The sequence below is a fragment of the Pseudochaenichthys georgianus genome, chromosome 1, assembly GCF_902827115.2.
Source record: "Pseudochaenichthys georgianus chromosome 1, fPseGeo1.2, whole genome shotgun sequence".
Classification (NCBI taxonomy): domain Eukaryota; kingdom Metazoa; phylum Chordata; class Actinopteri; order Perciformes; family Channichthyidae; genus Pseudochaenichthys; species Pseudochaenichthys georgianus.
Genome location: NC_047503.1, coordinates 40,967,816 through 40,986,440, shown reverse-complemented (window position 1 = coordinate 40,986,440; position 18,625 = coordinate 40,967,816). Strand labels below are relative to the sequence as shown.

Genomic DNA, 18,625 nt, shown 5'->3' with positions numbered 1-18,625 from the left:
TTTGATTTGGTGTCACCCCCCCCAGCCTCCAACAGGCACACACAGGCGCGCACACACAGGCGCGCACACACACTACACAATAATTGGGTCAACAGACCGCACATAATATGATCCTTCTGCAGCTCTGCATCCACATTCACACATGACACATGCTACACAATATCTGAGGTTCATGACCTCAGCACTCTTTCTTCAAAAACCTTGTGCCCCTTAATCAAGTTCAAACCACAACTACCCGTCGCCCACATGATCCCCGTCGCCCACATGATCCCCCCCCCCACCATCTTATCCCCTTTACACTTATTCCTTCACATCTGACCCTTTTCCCACTCAGCCCCTCCCCATGATGCTCAAATGTTCTCACTCGCCCCGCAAAGCTCTTGTAGCCCCCTCTTTTGTCTTTGTCTACCGTGTGCGTGTGTGTGTGTGTGTGTGTGTGTGTGTGTGTGTGTGTGTGTGTGTGTGTGTGTGTGTGTGTGTGTGTGTGTGTGTGTGTGTGTGTGTGTGTGTGTGTGTGTGTGTGTGTGTGTGTGTGTGTGTGTGTGTGTGTGTGACTGCCCTCATTGTATTGATGATGTCTCTGTCTGTGCACTAACAACTGACAGATTTGTAGAGGGAAATGTATGGGCATTGTTAAGGCAATTCATTCTAGCCCATTAGATCTTAAGTAGCCCCGCGTTACAGCTGGTTTCCACACACACACATGCCTTTGTGTAAGAGTGTGTTTCAGAGCTTAACGATGGACTTCACATCTGACATAAAATAAACAAATACAGAGGGAAACAAGCTTGACAAGAGAAAGCAACTAAAGATGATTAAAGGCATGGAGACATATTAAATATCTTCTGTTTTATCTGACAGCTTCCCCACCCATCCTGCCGCCCACCATCTCACTCCGCCCTTCATGTCCTCTCGGTTTAACCAGTAAATCCTCTCCCTCTCCACTCATCATCTTCTCCCCTCCCGCCACTCCTTTCTCTCTCCACTTCCCTTCATCCCTCCTCTCTCTATGAGTTTATCTTGCTGGTTTAATACCTGCTGCTCCTATCAGGGGATTATTTACTTTATGAAGCAGGGGCGGCTGGCCGCGAGTTCATGCGGTCGTCTTCCAATCAGAAGGGTTATCCCAGCGAGAGTGACCAACATGTCTTAACCCCAGGTTTCTCCCGATGTCATTGCCAACGGTGTGTTGTGTGTTGTGTGTTGTGTGTGTTGTGTGTTGTGTGTTGTGTGTGTGTGTGTGTGTGCGTGTGCGTGTGCGTGTGTGTGTGTGTGTGTGTGTGTGTGTGTGTGTGTGTGTGTGTGTGTGTGTGTTGGTCTGATAATTCCCTGAGCAGGTGGCACCTTGCATGGCAGCTTCACTATGAATGGATGTGAATGGGGGGGAACGATGAATTGTATGTGAAGCGCTTTGGGGACTCGCAAAGACGGGACAAAGCGCTATATAAGATGAAGTCCATTTACCATTTCATCAACCACAGTTTAGGGTATGAAACATCAAAGGGAGGGGGAAGGTAGACACTAGTTCAGAAGTCCAATAATTGCTGACAAATATTAGCCACATTAGCGTTGAATAAAGGAATTGATCCTACACACACATCACTGAGATATTTAAGTTACAGCAACCCCTTTGGACTGAAGCTAACTCTGTGAGATTAAATGCTGCTTAACTCTAATGTCAGGTGAAAAGGACGGACATAATAAAGCTTATAATGCTTTGCTGCAGCTACATGAGCACACTAACATGCATGCAACTGGAGCTCAGTGGATGAGACGGTACATGTTGTCGTGAGGGAACTAACTGGGTCCAAACCAAACTGCATCCAAAATAAATGCATCCAATTAGCGGTACAGCAAAGTGACACGTCTCATTTTATACTCGGTACGTCGGGCAGTGTGTGTTGATCACACAAACTGCATGTAAACAGTTGACAACACACACACACCTAATGCCCCCAAAATGCTGCAATATAAGCCGGGGTGGCAAATAATGATTATTCTTTAGGCCTCAATCTGCTTTGGCGCTCGTCTTGACTTCAATGAGCCTTTTGGGTCTCACCATCTCATACCCAAGCAACATCAAAGTTATAATCCTTCACATGTTTGTGATCAAACGCCATTTTGATAGAAAGTACTGCTGACATTTACCCAGCATTAATGAATGTATACACATCTATTAAGTAGCTTTGATCCTCACCGCTGAGCCCGCCATTCCCAGACTGGATTAAAATGGATGAAATGCTAAGAAATGTAACTTTAATAAGCATTTTTTATTATTGTAATAATGAAATGCAGTGTTAGAGCTGTTCATCTATTGAGTCATGGTCAGCTGCAGATTGTCATACTTGGCCTGATGTCACCTAAATTAAAGAATTATTACAAAGAACAAGTAACATATATTTGTTTAAATCTTGGGGAAAGATTGGAGAGATGTATCACCATGCCATACTGTTGCCATACTCATTTTTTGGGTTTCAAAATGTAAGAAGTGAATAAAGAAGTATTTCTGCCTATAACACGTGAAGAAATAGGAAAAAATGACAAATATAAATGTCCACAATATCCTACAATTACTTGTTTTTTGCCATCAATCCAAAGCCCAGAGATATTCAAGTAACTCTGGAAAAGCTGGATCCATCTCCAAATATATTTAATTAATTTCCTGTTGATTGACTGATCCATTAGAAGACTGATTGTTGCAGCACCACATTCTCTCCACGTAGCACAACACAGTAAATCAAGAAGCAGCCTCTCCTACCCAAACACTCTGCACCTGCACACAAATGGAGGAAGCCCACACATGTGGTTGGTGCCGAGCCAAAAATAAGCTATGATGTCATGTTAAATGGAGAACAAAGAATCGCATGAGCAAACCAGGAACGCACACACACACACACTCTTTTCTCACACACACACACACACACGTCCATATAAAATATTCAATAAGAAATGTTAAAGCCAAAAAACCTCTTCAGCACTGAGTCACGCAAACACACACACAAACACGCACAGCTCCCTCCGACTGTATAATTTATTTCTCGTCTCTGCATCAAATCTGCTTCTGTCTCCGTGGCAACCTTTCTAGGCCAGGGAGAAGACCAATCAGAGAGAAATAAGAAATAACGGAGGGAGACGGAGAGAGATGAAGAAAAGGGGAAGACGGGGGAGAATATGGGATATAAAGAAGTGATCGGGGGGGGGGGGGGGGGAGGAATAGTTTGTATGTTTTTGGGTGCATGTGAGTGTGATTAGAAGAGTCCACACAGGAGCTCAGCGTCTGTGGTCACAATACTCTGTGCCCTGCTGCTGGGTCGATGTCTGAAATATCTCACAGTTTACACAGCCTTCAGTCGGATCAACACAAACAGTGGAGTGTAACCACATGGCTGGCTCCCAGTTACACCACATGGGCCTCCTGCTTAAATAAGACCGAGTGGACTTGATTTGATTTGTGTAAATGTAGGTCGATTTACAGTCACTATGTTCATGTGACTGCGGTCCAGAGAAGAGCAGCCATGTTTTCTGCTGGATGGCAGTACATGTTTGACTTTATTAAATCATTTTTTTTTAAAAAGGGTTTCCTCAGACTACCCACTCCAAAACTCACAGAAGAGCAGATCACATTTTCACTGAAATAAAAATGTGATTATTTCTAACCACAACTGCAATACGGGGCTTATCATATCTCTTTCAGAATAGTTATGTTTACATTGGATGTTGGCTTGCAAGTTTATTCCAACGCCTGAAATGTCTGCAAAATAAAATGTGTTTCTTTGGATTATGTATCACGGTACGTCCACACAGCAGCTTCAGAATAAACTTCCACCGCTTCCAACGCTTCTCTGCCCATTGACTTTGAATGGGGATGACGTCACTTTGCCTCGCTTTTCGCCGAACTGCATTGTGGGGGAGCGAAGCGAAGATTTCCAGGATGTCCAGGATTTCCAGGATTCAAAAGTTGAGCAATGTTCAACTTTTGAAGCTGAGCTGGAAGCGCCAGCCAATCAAACACGTTTATGCAAATCTGACAGTAGAAGCGCTAGCCAATCAAACCGCGTGTAAGATGGGAGAGCCAGACCGCAGTTCATTTCCTCATATTCCAAACGAGAAATTACGGTAGCAAATCACCCGGTTCTTTACGACCAGAACTATTAACGGGATACAAACCGGAGGAACCAGGCATGGAGGGAGGTGGCAGAGACAGTGGTGGAACTGGTAGGTTTTCGCCTGTTTGGGGAGTTTATATATATATTGCTCGCATAAAATTCCCAGGGTTTTTTGCTTTGTATGTCGGGGGCGGGAGATTCATGTGATTGGTTGTTGGTCGCATTGCTCGCAAAACATCTCCAAGCTGTCAGACACGCCCAGCTCCAAGATTTTCAAGATTTTTGAAAAGCTGCTGTGTGGACGCACCGTTAGGATTCTAGTCGCTCCAATATATTCTGACTTTTTGTTTTTGTTTCCAAGCTAGGATGGCATTTATTTGTTGAGAATGAGAATCCATTATGATTTATTTTACAATGCAGTATTTGTATCAGCTGTTATGTTGATATGTAACAATGGCCCCCGTCTGGATGTGAACCTGGGAAGATGCAGTTTTATCTGTCGCTGACACTATAACAATATACATTTTCTATTTGTGGAGTGACTGGTGGATTGGAAGCGTGTAAAAGTGTATCTTCTCCCGAACTTCTCAACCGTATCAAGTAGTTAAAACACGATTTATGGCTTTTCCCTTCAGTTTTAAAGTGCTAATTAGAAAATGTGCATAAAATGGGTAGAAATATCCGTATATAGTAATTAAAGGAAATGTACCATACCAATGTACAAGCAACGCGGTGCACATAATGTTAATTGGGTAACTATGTGTCTGTTTTAGTGATATTGCCTGTGCAGCAACAGGCTGTATTATATTACAGAGCCAGCAAATCAGCACCTCATCAATCCCCGGAGAGAAGATTTAAAAAATCCTCTTAAGACAACAGGGCAATTGCTTTAATTGGGGAGGATGATGAAACATATTAACCTTAACTCACTCAAGCATTCTGCATAAAATGTTATAGTTGAAGTGGGGTCTAACATCTTCCAACAATACATGCATACTAAGTCTTCACAATCTGATGGGGAGAACCGCTCACCTGCAGACGAGCGTGGCGATGATGACGCACCAGGCGGTGCAGCAGCAGTCAGGGCTGGGCTGCTGGGAGTGAGTGTGAGAGTGAGACGAGTCGTCCCTCTTACGTCTCCGGCAGCAGAGCCAGAAAGAGTAGAAGAGGAGAAAGATGAGGTCCAGGCCCAGACACAGCAACGCCACAGAGCCCAGCAGCAAAATGGACTAGAGAGAGGAGAGATTCAAAAAGAAAAACAATGTCAAATTTCAGTTTATGTTGAACATTTTCTGTCAGACTTCAGTCCTTATCACGAGGGACAATTAAGGAAGTGGGTTATATATACAGGAAGCAAATCGGCTGATATGAGCAGAAACCAAGACACAAAGACAGACAGAGGATTCGGTTTTTCCTGTGCAGACAGACACGCACAGATCGTGTTTCTCTCTGCAGCTATTTGCGGCCATAAAGTAGTAGCCGTTAAATGGCTGTTTGATGGATTCCATGAAAAACACATTTGCACACCATCAAACGTGCACACCTCCATGGAGAGAGCGGAAGTGCTGCAGAGACCCACCACAGATCACACACCCGCTAAAAGCTTTGAAGTGTAAAAGTAGGAAAGGGCTGGGGAGGGGGGGGGGGGTTACATTTGGAACAAAAAGAGACGCGAGAGAGAGAGAGAGGAAATGTGAAAGGACACGACTGAAGTGAAAACCAAAAAGGGAGAAATGGTTGAAGACAGGGATGAGGGCTGTTACAGCAATTTGTCTGGAACTGATTAAATCTGTTTTTATCACACACACACACACACCACACACACACACACACACACACACACACACACACACACACACACACACACACACACACACACACACACACACACACACACACACACACACACACACACACACACACACACACACACACACACACCACACACACACACACACACACACACACACACACACACACACACACACACACACACACACACACACACACACACACACACACACACACACACACACACACACATCTGGAAAAGCCATTGTACTGCAGGGCCATGAAGAAGAGACAAAGGCACGTTTCTGGAAAGCAGAAATGTCCACCTGCTACACTGCTTACAGTCGACAAAGGAATGACGCCACAGTCCTTCTAGAAACAGCAACAGTGTTATTCTGGGGACTCCTCCACGAATGATAAAGTCTGTCTCCACCTCTGAGATTCCCACAGACTTCCTGGGCCTCTTTACTGCTGCGTTTCGTGCTGACTTGATGGTTTCCTCCCTGCCAGCCAGCACTTTCCTCACCCTGCAGCGATTTCTCTCCCGTAAATATGCGTGTGAATTGAGTGTGCCAGAATAGACTTCATCTACATAAAGCATTTCATGTAACGCATGTATCAGGGATTTTTGTTTGGCAATGTAAAGTATGAAGGTTTGGGCCAGTGTTTCCCCACATAGACGCCTGGACCTAGATGTTACATTTGTGGGGTTGCAAGATAAATAACAGCAAGGAAATTGCATTCCCACATCAAAGGATTAACATTTGTTCTCTTTTGTTGTCTTTTGAATTACGGGATTATTTTACCTCTTCAGGTTTGAAAAGGTCTAAACCGTAACATTCAAACCTGAGGAGGCTTCTTCCAGGGTTAGAACATAATTATTTACAGCCATGCGTCAACATGCTCACATGCTCAATGATAATGTTGTGATGTTTAGCGAGTATTATGTTTACTGCCTTCACTACTGTAATTGGGAGATTTAGCGCGTAATCCTTACATTTGCTTATATCTACATCTACAAAGTAGATGTGAAGCTGAAAGGTTTGTCAATGGTTGTATTGTAGGGCTGCTCAATTAATCGTGTTTTAATCGCAATTACGATTTTGTCTTGCAACGATTATGAAAGCAACATAATCGAAATAAAACGATTATTTTTTGGGGTTTTTCAGTTGAATTATGCTTAAAATTCAGGGTAATCCACTGTTAAAAACATACTGTTCGAATATTTTTTTTCAATAAATGGATGTTTTCAAAGTAAATGAATAATCGTGATATCAATTATTGACTCAAATAATCGAGATTATGATTTTTGCCATAACCGAGCAGCCCTTTTGTATTGTATTTAGTCGTAAACCATGTTCAGGTCATCATCAGGTCAGCCCTACCACCCAACTACTCATCCTCTGGATACCATAAATAAATATCTGTAGAACATTTCCTGGAAATCCATCAAATAATTGTTGATATTTGGCAAAAACATGGGCAGACTAACCATTATCGCTACATGGTTAAAAACACTAGTATCCCCAATAAGATACATTTTGGATATCTAGGGCAACATGTACTTATCTGATTAAGATGGCTTTTATTCTCTGGAGCCTGATGTGGTATGCTGTTATTCCAAGGAAAGTCCTCATCCTCAGAAACATGGCGAACAACACTTGTATCTCCATTGGGATTGGATTGTTAATGCACAATGCGGTCTGTTGCTCATCTGTTCCACCTCTGGAGACTGATCTGGCATGTTGTTTTTCCAAGGAAATTCCTGAATCTGATTAACATCACAGACATAACTGTTCAGACTAACCAGCCACACGGCAGGCAGCTGATATTCTGTCACCAGCTTTCCTTCAAAGGCACAAATCTCTTTCACATTGAGGAACAATGCAGACTAACAAGGTCGGCATTTCAAAGTAAAGTGTAATTAGTGGTAGATGTATCACCAGGCCAGCAAAAGGGCACTGCATTAAATCTGATGGGCTGCTTCTCCTCCAGCGCGGCTAGTGGGTCAGTGGAGCACTACAGCGGAGAGGACACCATTTGATATCGGTCTGTAATAGGATGTGACCTGTGGTGTAATGTGACATCTGAAGGGAGGGAAGAAGGCTAATCTTTGATACGCAGTCCGAACCACAACCCTCAGTCCCTGGTGAGGAATCAGAGCACTTCTATTGTCTCTAACTACAGCCTACAGGCGAGGAGATATGAATTACAGGAATGAAAATGAACTTGGAAAACGCACGCTGCTCAGGTGGTTTAAAAATCTCAGTTTAAATAGTAAAAGGGTCATTTAGCTACGAGGCGATATGTTTTATCTGTAGTCGATGTAAAGTCACCATAAAAACGAAATATATTTAAAATAATAAGTCAATAAATAGTAAATGCTAATAAAAATAATAAAACATAACATATTACAAGTGGAAAGCCACGGGTTGAAGCAGTAGAGAAAGACAGATGCAGTACAATCCAATAGATAGAACTGATTCCTAACTTACCATGCTTTTAAATAACGTTTAAATAAACTGAATTTTGCCTGTTCTGTACTGTGACTAAAATGACTTTTCCTAAGCGTAATAATAACCCTTCTCCTCCTGCTGCACCTCTTGTTAACCTATATCCAGTTGTCCTTGTGCTGATAGACTGTCTGCGCAGAGGTGAGGTTAGGCCATGTAAGATCTTGTACAGACAGAATTTGCATGTTTATTCATGTTTTCAGAGCTCAACAACTTGCAGGGTAGTCAGTCATAGGGCAGCAACTACAATTATGTTCATTATAAAATAATCTGCATATCATTTACCAGATAAATGGATAAACCAGGGGGTCTATGTCCATCCCAAAATCTAAGGTGATATATTTGTATGTCTTGTTTTGATTAAACCCCAGACATTTTTTGTTTAATATAAACACATTAAGCCTATATATTTAAGAGGCAAAACCATGGATGTAAGAACTGGATACAGCGTGGGAGGTGGGGCCTCGTCATATATGAGAGTTGCTCATTGGCGCATGAAGACACAATGGCACAACTTTTGAGAGAGCGAAACGTCACAAAAGTATTCATATAATCACATAATCCGTTCTTATTGTGCATCCATGGGTAAAGGCAAAACTCATGTAGTACTGCACACGTCACATGAACGTGCCGGGCGGCGCGGTCCCGTGGGTTAGATGCGCGTTCATAATGCCGAGGGAAATAACTATCAGAATAACGTTATTAGCACATTCTACAACTTGAGGACCGAATGTTTTTAATAAGGGCTATACAAACATTCATACTGGGTAGTTTTAAAAAAATGAACCAACGATTTACAGACGTCTCTTTCGCAATGTTAGTCAATGGGAAAAACTCTTCCCGGGCCCAGTGACTGATACGGAAGTGTAGTACCGCCGTTTGGCCACAATGAATGTTTTCCTCAGAGTCCGGCGCACTTCCTGGGGGCTTGGGCCAGACCTGAATGTTCTGCCATAATGTATGAAAAGTGACACGAATGAAGTATAAAGTATCAAATCTAAGCAACAACCTGCATTTATGTGTCATTTGTAAGTTTCTTTGTTGGCACATTATCTCTTTCTGACGAGAAACCAGTTTGTTAAGCAGGGCTGAGAGAGAGTTCATCGACAGATTGCTAGACTGCACAACAGGTTAAAGAAGATGAGGGTGGGAGGAGGGGGAGATAAGCTCGGTAGATCCGTAGTCTTTGGTATTATTCTGTGTTATTATCTATAGGCTTAGTGCCTGGACATCTATGGTAAAGCGTACTGTGCTCCACTAATGCACTGTTTGACCTATTGTGTCTTTAAAATCAACGATAACACCATAGAGTAAATGCATTAAGCTTCAAATAACGAAACCTCGCGCAATAACGGCCAAAGCTTTTATTGATATGTCACGCTAAAGGAATAACAATAGTGTAACAGATACAGTGATATAAAATGACAATATAAAGTGTGTTAGTTTCCATATGAACTCAAGTGTAGAGTTGAACTAAAACTAACAAATACTTAGATAATAAATCAATGATTAATGATTTCAGTCATATGTTAAGCAGGTATTTGGTCATATATAATATTCAACTACATATATTTGGGTTTCTTGGTTGGAAATGCAAACAATCTGACCTTGAGGCTCATATGGGCAAAAATAGATAAACAGATTAATTAATAATAAAAACAAAACTGTCTATCAGTCTTAATCTTTGTTTCATGTTCCTCAATAGAATAAAGGTCACAATTAAATTAAAAAAAACATCCTCGAACCAAAATAACTACATTTGCTGTGGAAAGTAAAGACAAGCATGTTTACGTCTGAAAAGTCATGACCACTGGATGTTTGACATGTTTGTGTGTCATTGACAAATGATTTGAACAATTACTTGACACATAAACTTGTCTATGAAGCAACAACACCGGATCCAGTATTTATTTATTTTAAGTGTACGTGATTAATGTTACATTTCTAATCAGAGTAAGGGAGAGGTCTCTGCAGACAGCCGCTCTGCTGCCTCTGGTCTGATGGCCGCTAGATTAACTGACAGGCTGACAAACCATCAGGGCAGATTAAGTGTGGATCAATTAGCTACTAATAAGCGTGGTGAGCTTTTCTGTGCGTGTGCGTGTGTGTGTGTGTGTGTGTGTGTGTGTGTGTGTGTGTGTGTGTGTGTGTGTGTGTGTGTGTGTGTGTGTGTGTGTGTGTGTGTGTGTGTGTGTGTGTGTGTGTGTGTGTGTGTGTGTGTGTGTGTGTGTGTGTGTGTACTTAGATGTAAGTGTGTGTACATCTATGCTACTGGAGATCAGTTTGCAGGCTGGAGGAGGGGCTACATGTTAAACGGTCAAGCACAGTGATCTACTTTCAATCTGGCCATTGCAGTGTGTGTGCGTGCACGCCTGTGAACGTGCGTGTGTGTGTGTTTGAGCTGACAGGATCAATCACTTCCACCTCAGTAAGTTGTCCTTGCACTCTCCCTGCCCGCGTGTTACTCTGTAGTTAAAGGGCTCCACTACTATCCTCTCCACTCCTTTCCCGAGGCGCTGACTGACCTCAGGTTCATGCTGCGAGTGTTCACCTGCTCTCCTGGGTCAAAGGGCAACCAAAGCACTAACGGCTCATCTGACAAAGGCCTTTGTTGACTTGTTTGACTTATTTCTTATTTTAAACATACAAAACGGGCCCTATTATGCTTTTGCAGTTTCCCTTTCTTGTAGTGTGTTATGGGTTTTTGTGCCGTCAAATGCCTCCATTGGACTTCTTTGTTTACTTCCATATCATAGGGACCTCCCTATTTAACACTTGTGCGTCTATTGGCTAGCGCTCCAGCACATTGTAAGTGATAGGCTAAGGGCGGGACATCTCTAAGCTGTTGACTTAACAGTCACTACAGAGCCGGCCGGCTAACCAATCAGAGCAGACTGGGCTCTGGTTTCAGACAGAGGGTGAAAAGAGGTGCTGCAGCACAGGCAGTATGTAGTAGTAGGGCCCCTCTTTCACCTAATCTGTAAAACAGTGGTTACTGGGCAATCAAACATGCTTACATAAACATGAGTAGGGGCTAATTCATTATTTTTCTAATTGTCTGTGCCTATTAGCTTTTATCTGTGCGTATGTATGTGCTGTGGTATCTGTTGTGTGCTTATAGGTTGGGTTTAAAGTGCTTTTTATTGTCTAAACGTGTTTTAATTGTGCTCATGAGTTTTTGCTTTTGATGCCATCCTCAGCCTACGAGGGACTGCAGATGAAAACGAGCCTCTGTGACTAAATCTGGCACTTCATGACTCAAGTGCTCATGCTAATGAATGTGCATCGTCCCTTCTTATATAAATAAAAACAAATACAGATCCACTTTGTTCCTTTTCAAAATGATAATATCTTCCACTGTGTAAACCACAGCAAACTATTCAGAATACCAATTACAGATTATTTCCTTTCGACAGCTGGTGAAATGTGTTATTACAGGTCACATGAGTCCTCTGTAATGTTCTGCAGCTGTTTCGCTGTGACTGGTAGCTGACGATTCTACCATCACACACACACACACACACACACACACACACACACACACACACACACACACACACACACACACACACACACACACACACACACACACACACACACACACACACACACACACACACACACACACACACACACACACACACACACACACACACACACACACACACACACACACACACACACACACACACACACACACACACAGGGACTGACACACACGCTACTCTAATGCCTTGCAGAACCTCAGGATAACGGCTCCTATTACAGCTCGTCGGGAGAAAGAAATAAGGCAGTTGTCTTGCAGGAAGACATTGAGTCAGCATCCCAAATTAAGTCAATGTCATCGGAGGACAACTTCTCCAACTGCTCTCGTAAATGAATGCTAACCAGTGTGCTTAAGGGAAAGGTCCTCTAGAATAACAACATGAGTGAGCGAGTGACATTGTGTGAGAAGAAAGTTTTAAGCAGCTTCAGAGCTCGAGAGCTGAATACAAATGAACCTGAGCCAAAGACATCAGAAAGAAAAACACTACACAGAAGAATCTCTCTCTCTCTATTGTGTGATGTGGTGACGGACTCAGTGCACTGAAGGACACTGTGTAGGACCTTGTGTGTGTGTGTGTGTGTGTGTGTGTGTGTGTGTGTGTGTGTGTGTGTGTGTGTGTGTGTGTGTGTGTGTGTGTGTGTGTGTGTGTGTGTGTGTGTGTGTGTGTGTGTGTGTGTGTGTGTGTGTGTGTGTGTGTGTGTCAGCTGGATGAGTGGATGCATGAAAGCCTTTGAGACAGATATAGTGAGCCAATCTAAAGACGGGCTTCGGTGAAAGAGTGAAAGGCAGAAAGAGAGCATTCTTTCACAACAGACTACAGCCCCCCCTCTCTCCCCCCTTTTCCCTCCCTCCCTCTAATTCAACCTCCTTCTTGTTTATCTCACCCTCTATCCCTCCCTCTCCTCGTCTAGCCAGAATTAATGATTTCACCCCGACTAGAATCCCTGCATTCAAACCAACACAAGCACAATAACACACGCAGACCCTTGAGGGAGATCTGTGACCTCACCTCAACAAACAATGCTAAGTGCTAAATGCGCACTGACACAGAAAGGGAACATACTGTATGTGGCATATGTACATACAACATATATAACATGCACGACTTCTGCGCGTAGAAATAACATAGAAACAAACATATGATTACAGAGCGGGGTGCTCAGTGACATAGAAACAAACATATGATTACAGAGCGGGTGCTCAGTGACATAGAAACAGCCTCATTGGCTAAAATATGTCAGGATGTAATTAGTCTAAAAAGGGGGGTTCTTAAAATTCCAGTGGTCACACACACTCACAAAGGCCCTTAGTGAAATGCTGAATAGCTCGCAGGAAGTGGCTGTTTGGCAATTTAGAAGCACCTCCCATGGCTCTTCTCTCTTTCCTCTCGCCTCCAATCAGTCTCTTTTTATCTCTCTCACTCCTCCTGCATCTCCCTCCCATGTTCATGGCTGTGGGGGCCTTCCCACGCTCGGCTCTTGAACTTGCGCACCCTGCCTCTCCTCCCCCCACGCATGTCAGCAAACTGCATTGAGGGAAATGTGGGATTCTAAGCGATGTGTCTCGGCTTTTTGTGGCTTCGCAGGGTTTGTGTTTCTAGTGCAGAGACCTTGGAAGTCACCTTGATTGAGGATTCAAATGAAATGCAGCAAAAGTGAGCCAAAGCCCCTCCTGGAGATGGAGCTGCTCTCTAATAAGGCAGCGCTGCAGACTCAGTCGCAGCACACAGAGACTCCAATTATGCTTCTCATGATTGGTTTTACTTCTTGGTTATTTTTCGAATTCATCGATTACTTGCATTTCAATTAGCATTAGCTCACAATGGGTTTCTTAAATGTCTCGTTTGGTTCAGCCAACCGTTCAGGGTCCACACGTCTTCAATTAAAAATATTAAAGCAGAAAAATCCTCATATTTAAGAAACTGGAACCAAAGATGATTAGCATTTCGGCTCTTTAAATAACTTTTACAAATTGTCACAATCGCGACAATTTTCTGTCCATCATCATAACACATTTTTCACACTTTTTCGCCTCGTGACAAATTGATAGCCACGCAAGCAATGCCTACTCGCTACCCCTCATCAGATTGTCTAGGATGATGTGTAGGAGCTGCAAGCTGTTCATCTAAAGCAGGGGTCACCAACCTTTTTATAGGGCGAGGGCTACTTTCAAAAAATAAAACAAATCGGGGGCTACTTTTACTCCTCTTTGTTTGCAGTGTATATATTTAGCACATTTTAACTTTTCAATAATCCGAACATCTTTAGAATATGATCACAACCAACAACAAATCACTTAAACTGGTTTATTCATATGTTATGTTACCTAGTTAGCATTCTTTCTTTTTATTTATGCATATTTTACTAATCACTCCCCTTTTAACTGTGTTTTTTTTTTTTACTGTCCTATAGTACACATTGGAATGATTTCTTACTTTATCTATATTAAATAGATAAAGGTGTGCTCTCCCTAGCTCTCTCTCTCTCGCTCTCCCTAGCTCTCTCGCTCGCTCTCTCCCTAGCTCTCTCTCTCTCTCGCTCACAGAGGCTGTGCTCCTCCGTGGCGATGACGGCTTGCGGTAAAAAATTATAATAAACATATTTGTAAAGTGGGGGGACACAAACGGGATTTCGAAAAGAACTGGGGACATGTCCCCCCTGTCCCAGGTGGAAATTACGCCATACGTGTGTGTGTGTGCGTCAAGTGCAATAAACATATATGCAAGTTGCAACACACAGAGTAAAACTCTGCCCCTCATGTGCTGTATCGGCTGGCACGACTTGGCTGTTCAATGGGGCTGCTGTGTTGTGTAGATTCTGCCGGAAGGAAAATCACGGTCACACTCCTTATGAAGCGGGGAGGTGCCACATTGCTTTTCTTCCCGACTGCAACGCTGGTCCCGCAAATCAAGCAAGAACGTGATTGGTCGATATTCATTGTGGGGGGAGGAGGGGTGTTAGATAGATATAGAGTTGTAGTAAGTAGATAGAGTTCGCTATGATTGAGGTTTCGTTTATGCATAGGGATTATTTTAATTACATTTACTTTTTTGTGTTGTGTATTTTTTACATTTTGGATTTGCTTGGCGAGCTATTTTTAGAACATGCACCGCGGGCGACTCACGTTGCCCCTGCGGGCGACTAAGTGCCCGCGGGAACCGTGTTGGCTACCCCTGATCTAAAGTCTCATTTTAATAGTTTTCAGAGTCCTGAAGACTTGAGTAATTGCAAACATCTGAGAAAACATAAAAAAAATGAAATGCTGAGTCTTTGTCTTCCCGATCTCGCTATTTATCTTGCAATTCCTCAGATTGATATAGAAACCGTAAAGGGTTCTAACCCCTGCCTATTGACTATGCAATGTAATAAATTGTGCAGAAGCTTTATCCATAACAAAGATGGAGCAGGTAGGGGATCAGTGCTTTCATTCAAGGACATTTCTCACACACACACACACACACACACACACACACACACACACACACACACACACACACACACACACACACACACACACACACACACACACACACACACACACACACACACACACACACACACACACACACACACACACACACACACACACACACACACACACACACACACACACACACACACACACACACACACACACACACACACACACACACACACACACACACACGATGCAGGGAGGGAACCCACAACTCTGTGGTTGCAGGACAGCCTCAGTCACCACTTGGCCACTCTGCTGTGAAATTGCAGTGTGGGCAGGTGGCAGAAGGTGATGGTGAAGGGCATGATGAATTCTGACTGGGAGGTTATAATTCCCCCGTCCTTGTCTTACCTTCTGGTACTCAGAGTCCTCCGGTCTGAAGTCACTGCTCACCACCTGGAATTCGATGTTGAAGTGAGGCAACCGGTGGAGCAGATTCACCCACCAGGGCGGAGAGTAGTTCACCACGGCCGCCATCCTGATCCAGGGACCGTCACTTCTCTCTCTAAAGCGATTCCTCACACGGACACTGTAGAGAAAACCATGACGGTTGTGGGTTAACGAGGCACAGACATTATTTGATGGACAATTCACAGCACCTGTCGTGTTAGGGAGAGCTAGAATAGTAGTATCGATGTTATTTCTTCAAGCATTTTATTTAAATGGTTCAGTATCTACAGTCCTAAATCTGTCAGCTACCGATAGTCAAAGCCTGCTTCTATCAACTTGAGTTGAATTACTGATGACTGACATAATTACAAAGTCAATATGATGAGTTATGTGTGATTAGTCACTAACTGGGGTGGGAACAACATGTCAATCTACTTGGCAATATATTGCACACTCTTTTTCCATTTGTTGAGAATACAATGGAACACAGATGTATTAAGATGCCGTACGAATTTCACATCCTAATTAGAATTTCTATTGAAAGAAAACACATCCTGTCTCCAATATGTACTGGAGGTGCTGAATGTTGATAACAGTGTGCAATAATACTGTCTTCGGCTGTCATTTCCACCATAATAAGAAACAAAACAATAAAGTGTTAATTTGAGAATGATATTTGCAATAGAAATGCAGTTCAAAAAGCCAAACAATATTCCCTTTGTCACTGTGGCTATTTTAAATGGCATTCAGGGACAAAGGCATCACTGCAATACAGCTACAGCATTGCAATATGCTATGTGACTGCATTATGATAACTGGGGACGACAATATAAGTGTCATTGAGCAGTCATCCCATTCTAATCAACGAAAAGTCATTAAAGCTATCGCTGTGATTATAACATATCTCCTAAAATGTCATTTTAAAGAGCCCGTTGTAAGCGAATATTAAACGCATGAGGTCATACTGTATATGAATGATCATAACGGCAGCATGGCTGACAGCAACATCGCATCACACAATTTACGCCCATACGGCAAAACCTTGGCTTCGTGAGATAAATATGCGATGAAATGGCCGTTATATATCAAACACCACACACACACACACACGCGCGCACACACACACCTTTCTTTTACTGACTTGACTGTACGACAGCATGTAGGTCAACTCATCTATTGTTCATGTATTCACTTATCCTCCATTAGTCTTGCAACATTCTCTTGCACTATTTTTATTTATATTCTATTATTTCTCGCCCTATTTGTATTGTTGTTATTGTTTATGTCTGTATATTAATGTTGCATTGTTGGAGGAGTCTGGGATTTAAGATTCTCATTGCCATAATTACACTGTAGCCACTGTGCATATGACAATAAAACCTTTGAATCTTGAATCGATGGTTTCCTCATGAATTGAAGTCAATACACAAACAATATAAACGGATTAGCTGCTTTGACCGTTAAAACTACCGCAGTCTTGCGGAGTCTCCAAGGCAAAGGGTTAGAGAACCGTTAAGATCCGCTTCAGGGTTCCGTGTCTGCCGACATCAAAGTGTGTCGGGGGGGTTGGAAATGAAATATGTTAACCTACCTAGTGAAGCCGAAGCGGATGCAGACTCTCGTTTAGTGTCGTCTTGGGAGAGTCCAGGCCGGCGTGTATTTCACCTATTGTCTTCCCGGTGGTGGATTTGAACCCCCACAGCCGTGCGCTGCTGCATCAACGCGGCCGAACCGAGGCTGAAACCGCATTTAAACACAACCGACTACCCGGTTCACATTCATTTCACCCAGAGACCCCGCTGTTTTTCACCGAAGAGCAACAATACCACGGAAGACTAATAACAGGGGTTAAATAACACACTATCTTCTTTAATTTCGTTCAAGCCGTCGTGTTTCTCCGTTAAAACATGACGGTTTGTGCTCCTCGTGCGGTGTTGTTCCCACGGTCGGTTCAGTGAGTAAAGCGCTGCTGCGGCGACTCAATTGGATGGCATTGTTGCAGCGTGAAGCAACCACCGTGTTTAAAAAGCCCTGAAGGACGGGGCTTTGCGGCAGCTCTCAAGCTCTGCATGCAAAAGTGTGTGTGCGTGCGTATGTGTGTGTGAGAGAAAGAGAGCAAATGCACAAAGAGGTCGCCCCCTAACGTTGAAATGATGGTAGTACATAAAACAGTAAGCAGCTTTACTTTGAAGAGCTGGTGTGATTAGTATTCAGATCTTTTGCCAGTGTTGGACAGTAACTCAGGTCATTTACTCAACTACTTAATGCCTATATGTCAAAGTACCATTTGTTTAACTTAATTTAGTTTTTGTTATATTGATTTGTTGCGTCTTTTCCAATTGTTGCTAATTCTTATCATTTTATATTTTGTTTCGGTGCTTGTATTGTCGACTCATCATATCGGAATATTTATTGTGTGTCTAAATAACAACATTTTACCTCACTTTACTTTGTCCTTGTACTTCATTTCTGTGGGAGATATTGTTCTTTTTACTCTCCTATTATGTCTGTCAGACAATTGTTTGACAGATTTAGTTACGAAATACTTTAAAGATTTAAAATCTGCATAAAATATATTATACATTTTAAAATGTAATGCATTGCAAAAGGTTTAACTACCTAACAGTATATAAAGTACCACTTTAGTACCTCTACTCGCTAAAACCTAAAATGCAGCTTGCACTTTAATGTATCAGTGATAAAAATCCCCAAATATAATAAAACACTGACAGGGGCTATTCTGCCAACAAATGAATAGTTTTATTATTAACACTTAATTCTTTTTTATACGGTTGTATCGT

The 18,625-nt window shown here is 42.6% G+C and overlaps 1 protein-coding gene across 2 annotated transcripts in view; it reads right to left on the bottom strand.

Annotated features, from left to right (window-relative positions):
• ttyh3b (tweety family member 3b) overlaps positions 1-17,901 on the bottom strand; it is a 33,003-nt gene extending 15,102 nt beyond the window's left edge. The window contains exons 1-3 of one of the 2 annotated variants that reach the window (XM_034087521.2): positions 17,416-17,901; positions 15,786-15,963; positions 5,139-5,335 (exon numbers count right to left, since the gene is read on the bottom strand). In XM_034087521.2, the coding sequence (XP_033943412.1) occupies positions 5,139-5,335; positions 15,786-15,911 (323 nt within the window). In that variant the 5' untranslated portion in view covers positions 15,912-15,963; positions 17,416-17,901. The remainder of the gene's footprint in view (positions 1-5,138; positions 5,336-15,785; positions 15,964-17,415) is intronic. The other variant, XM_071203602.1, reaches the window with a different exon arrangement.
• Between the last annotated feature and the right edge of the window lie 724 nt (positions 17,902-18,625).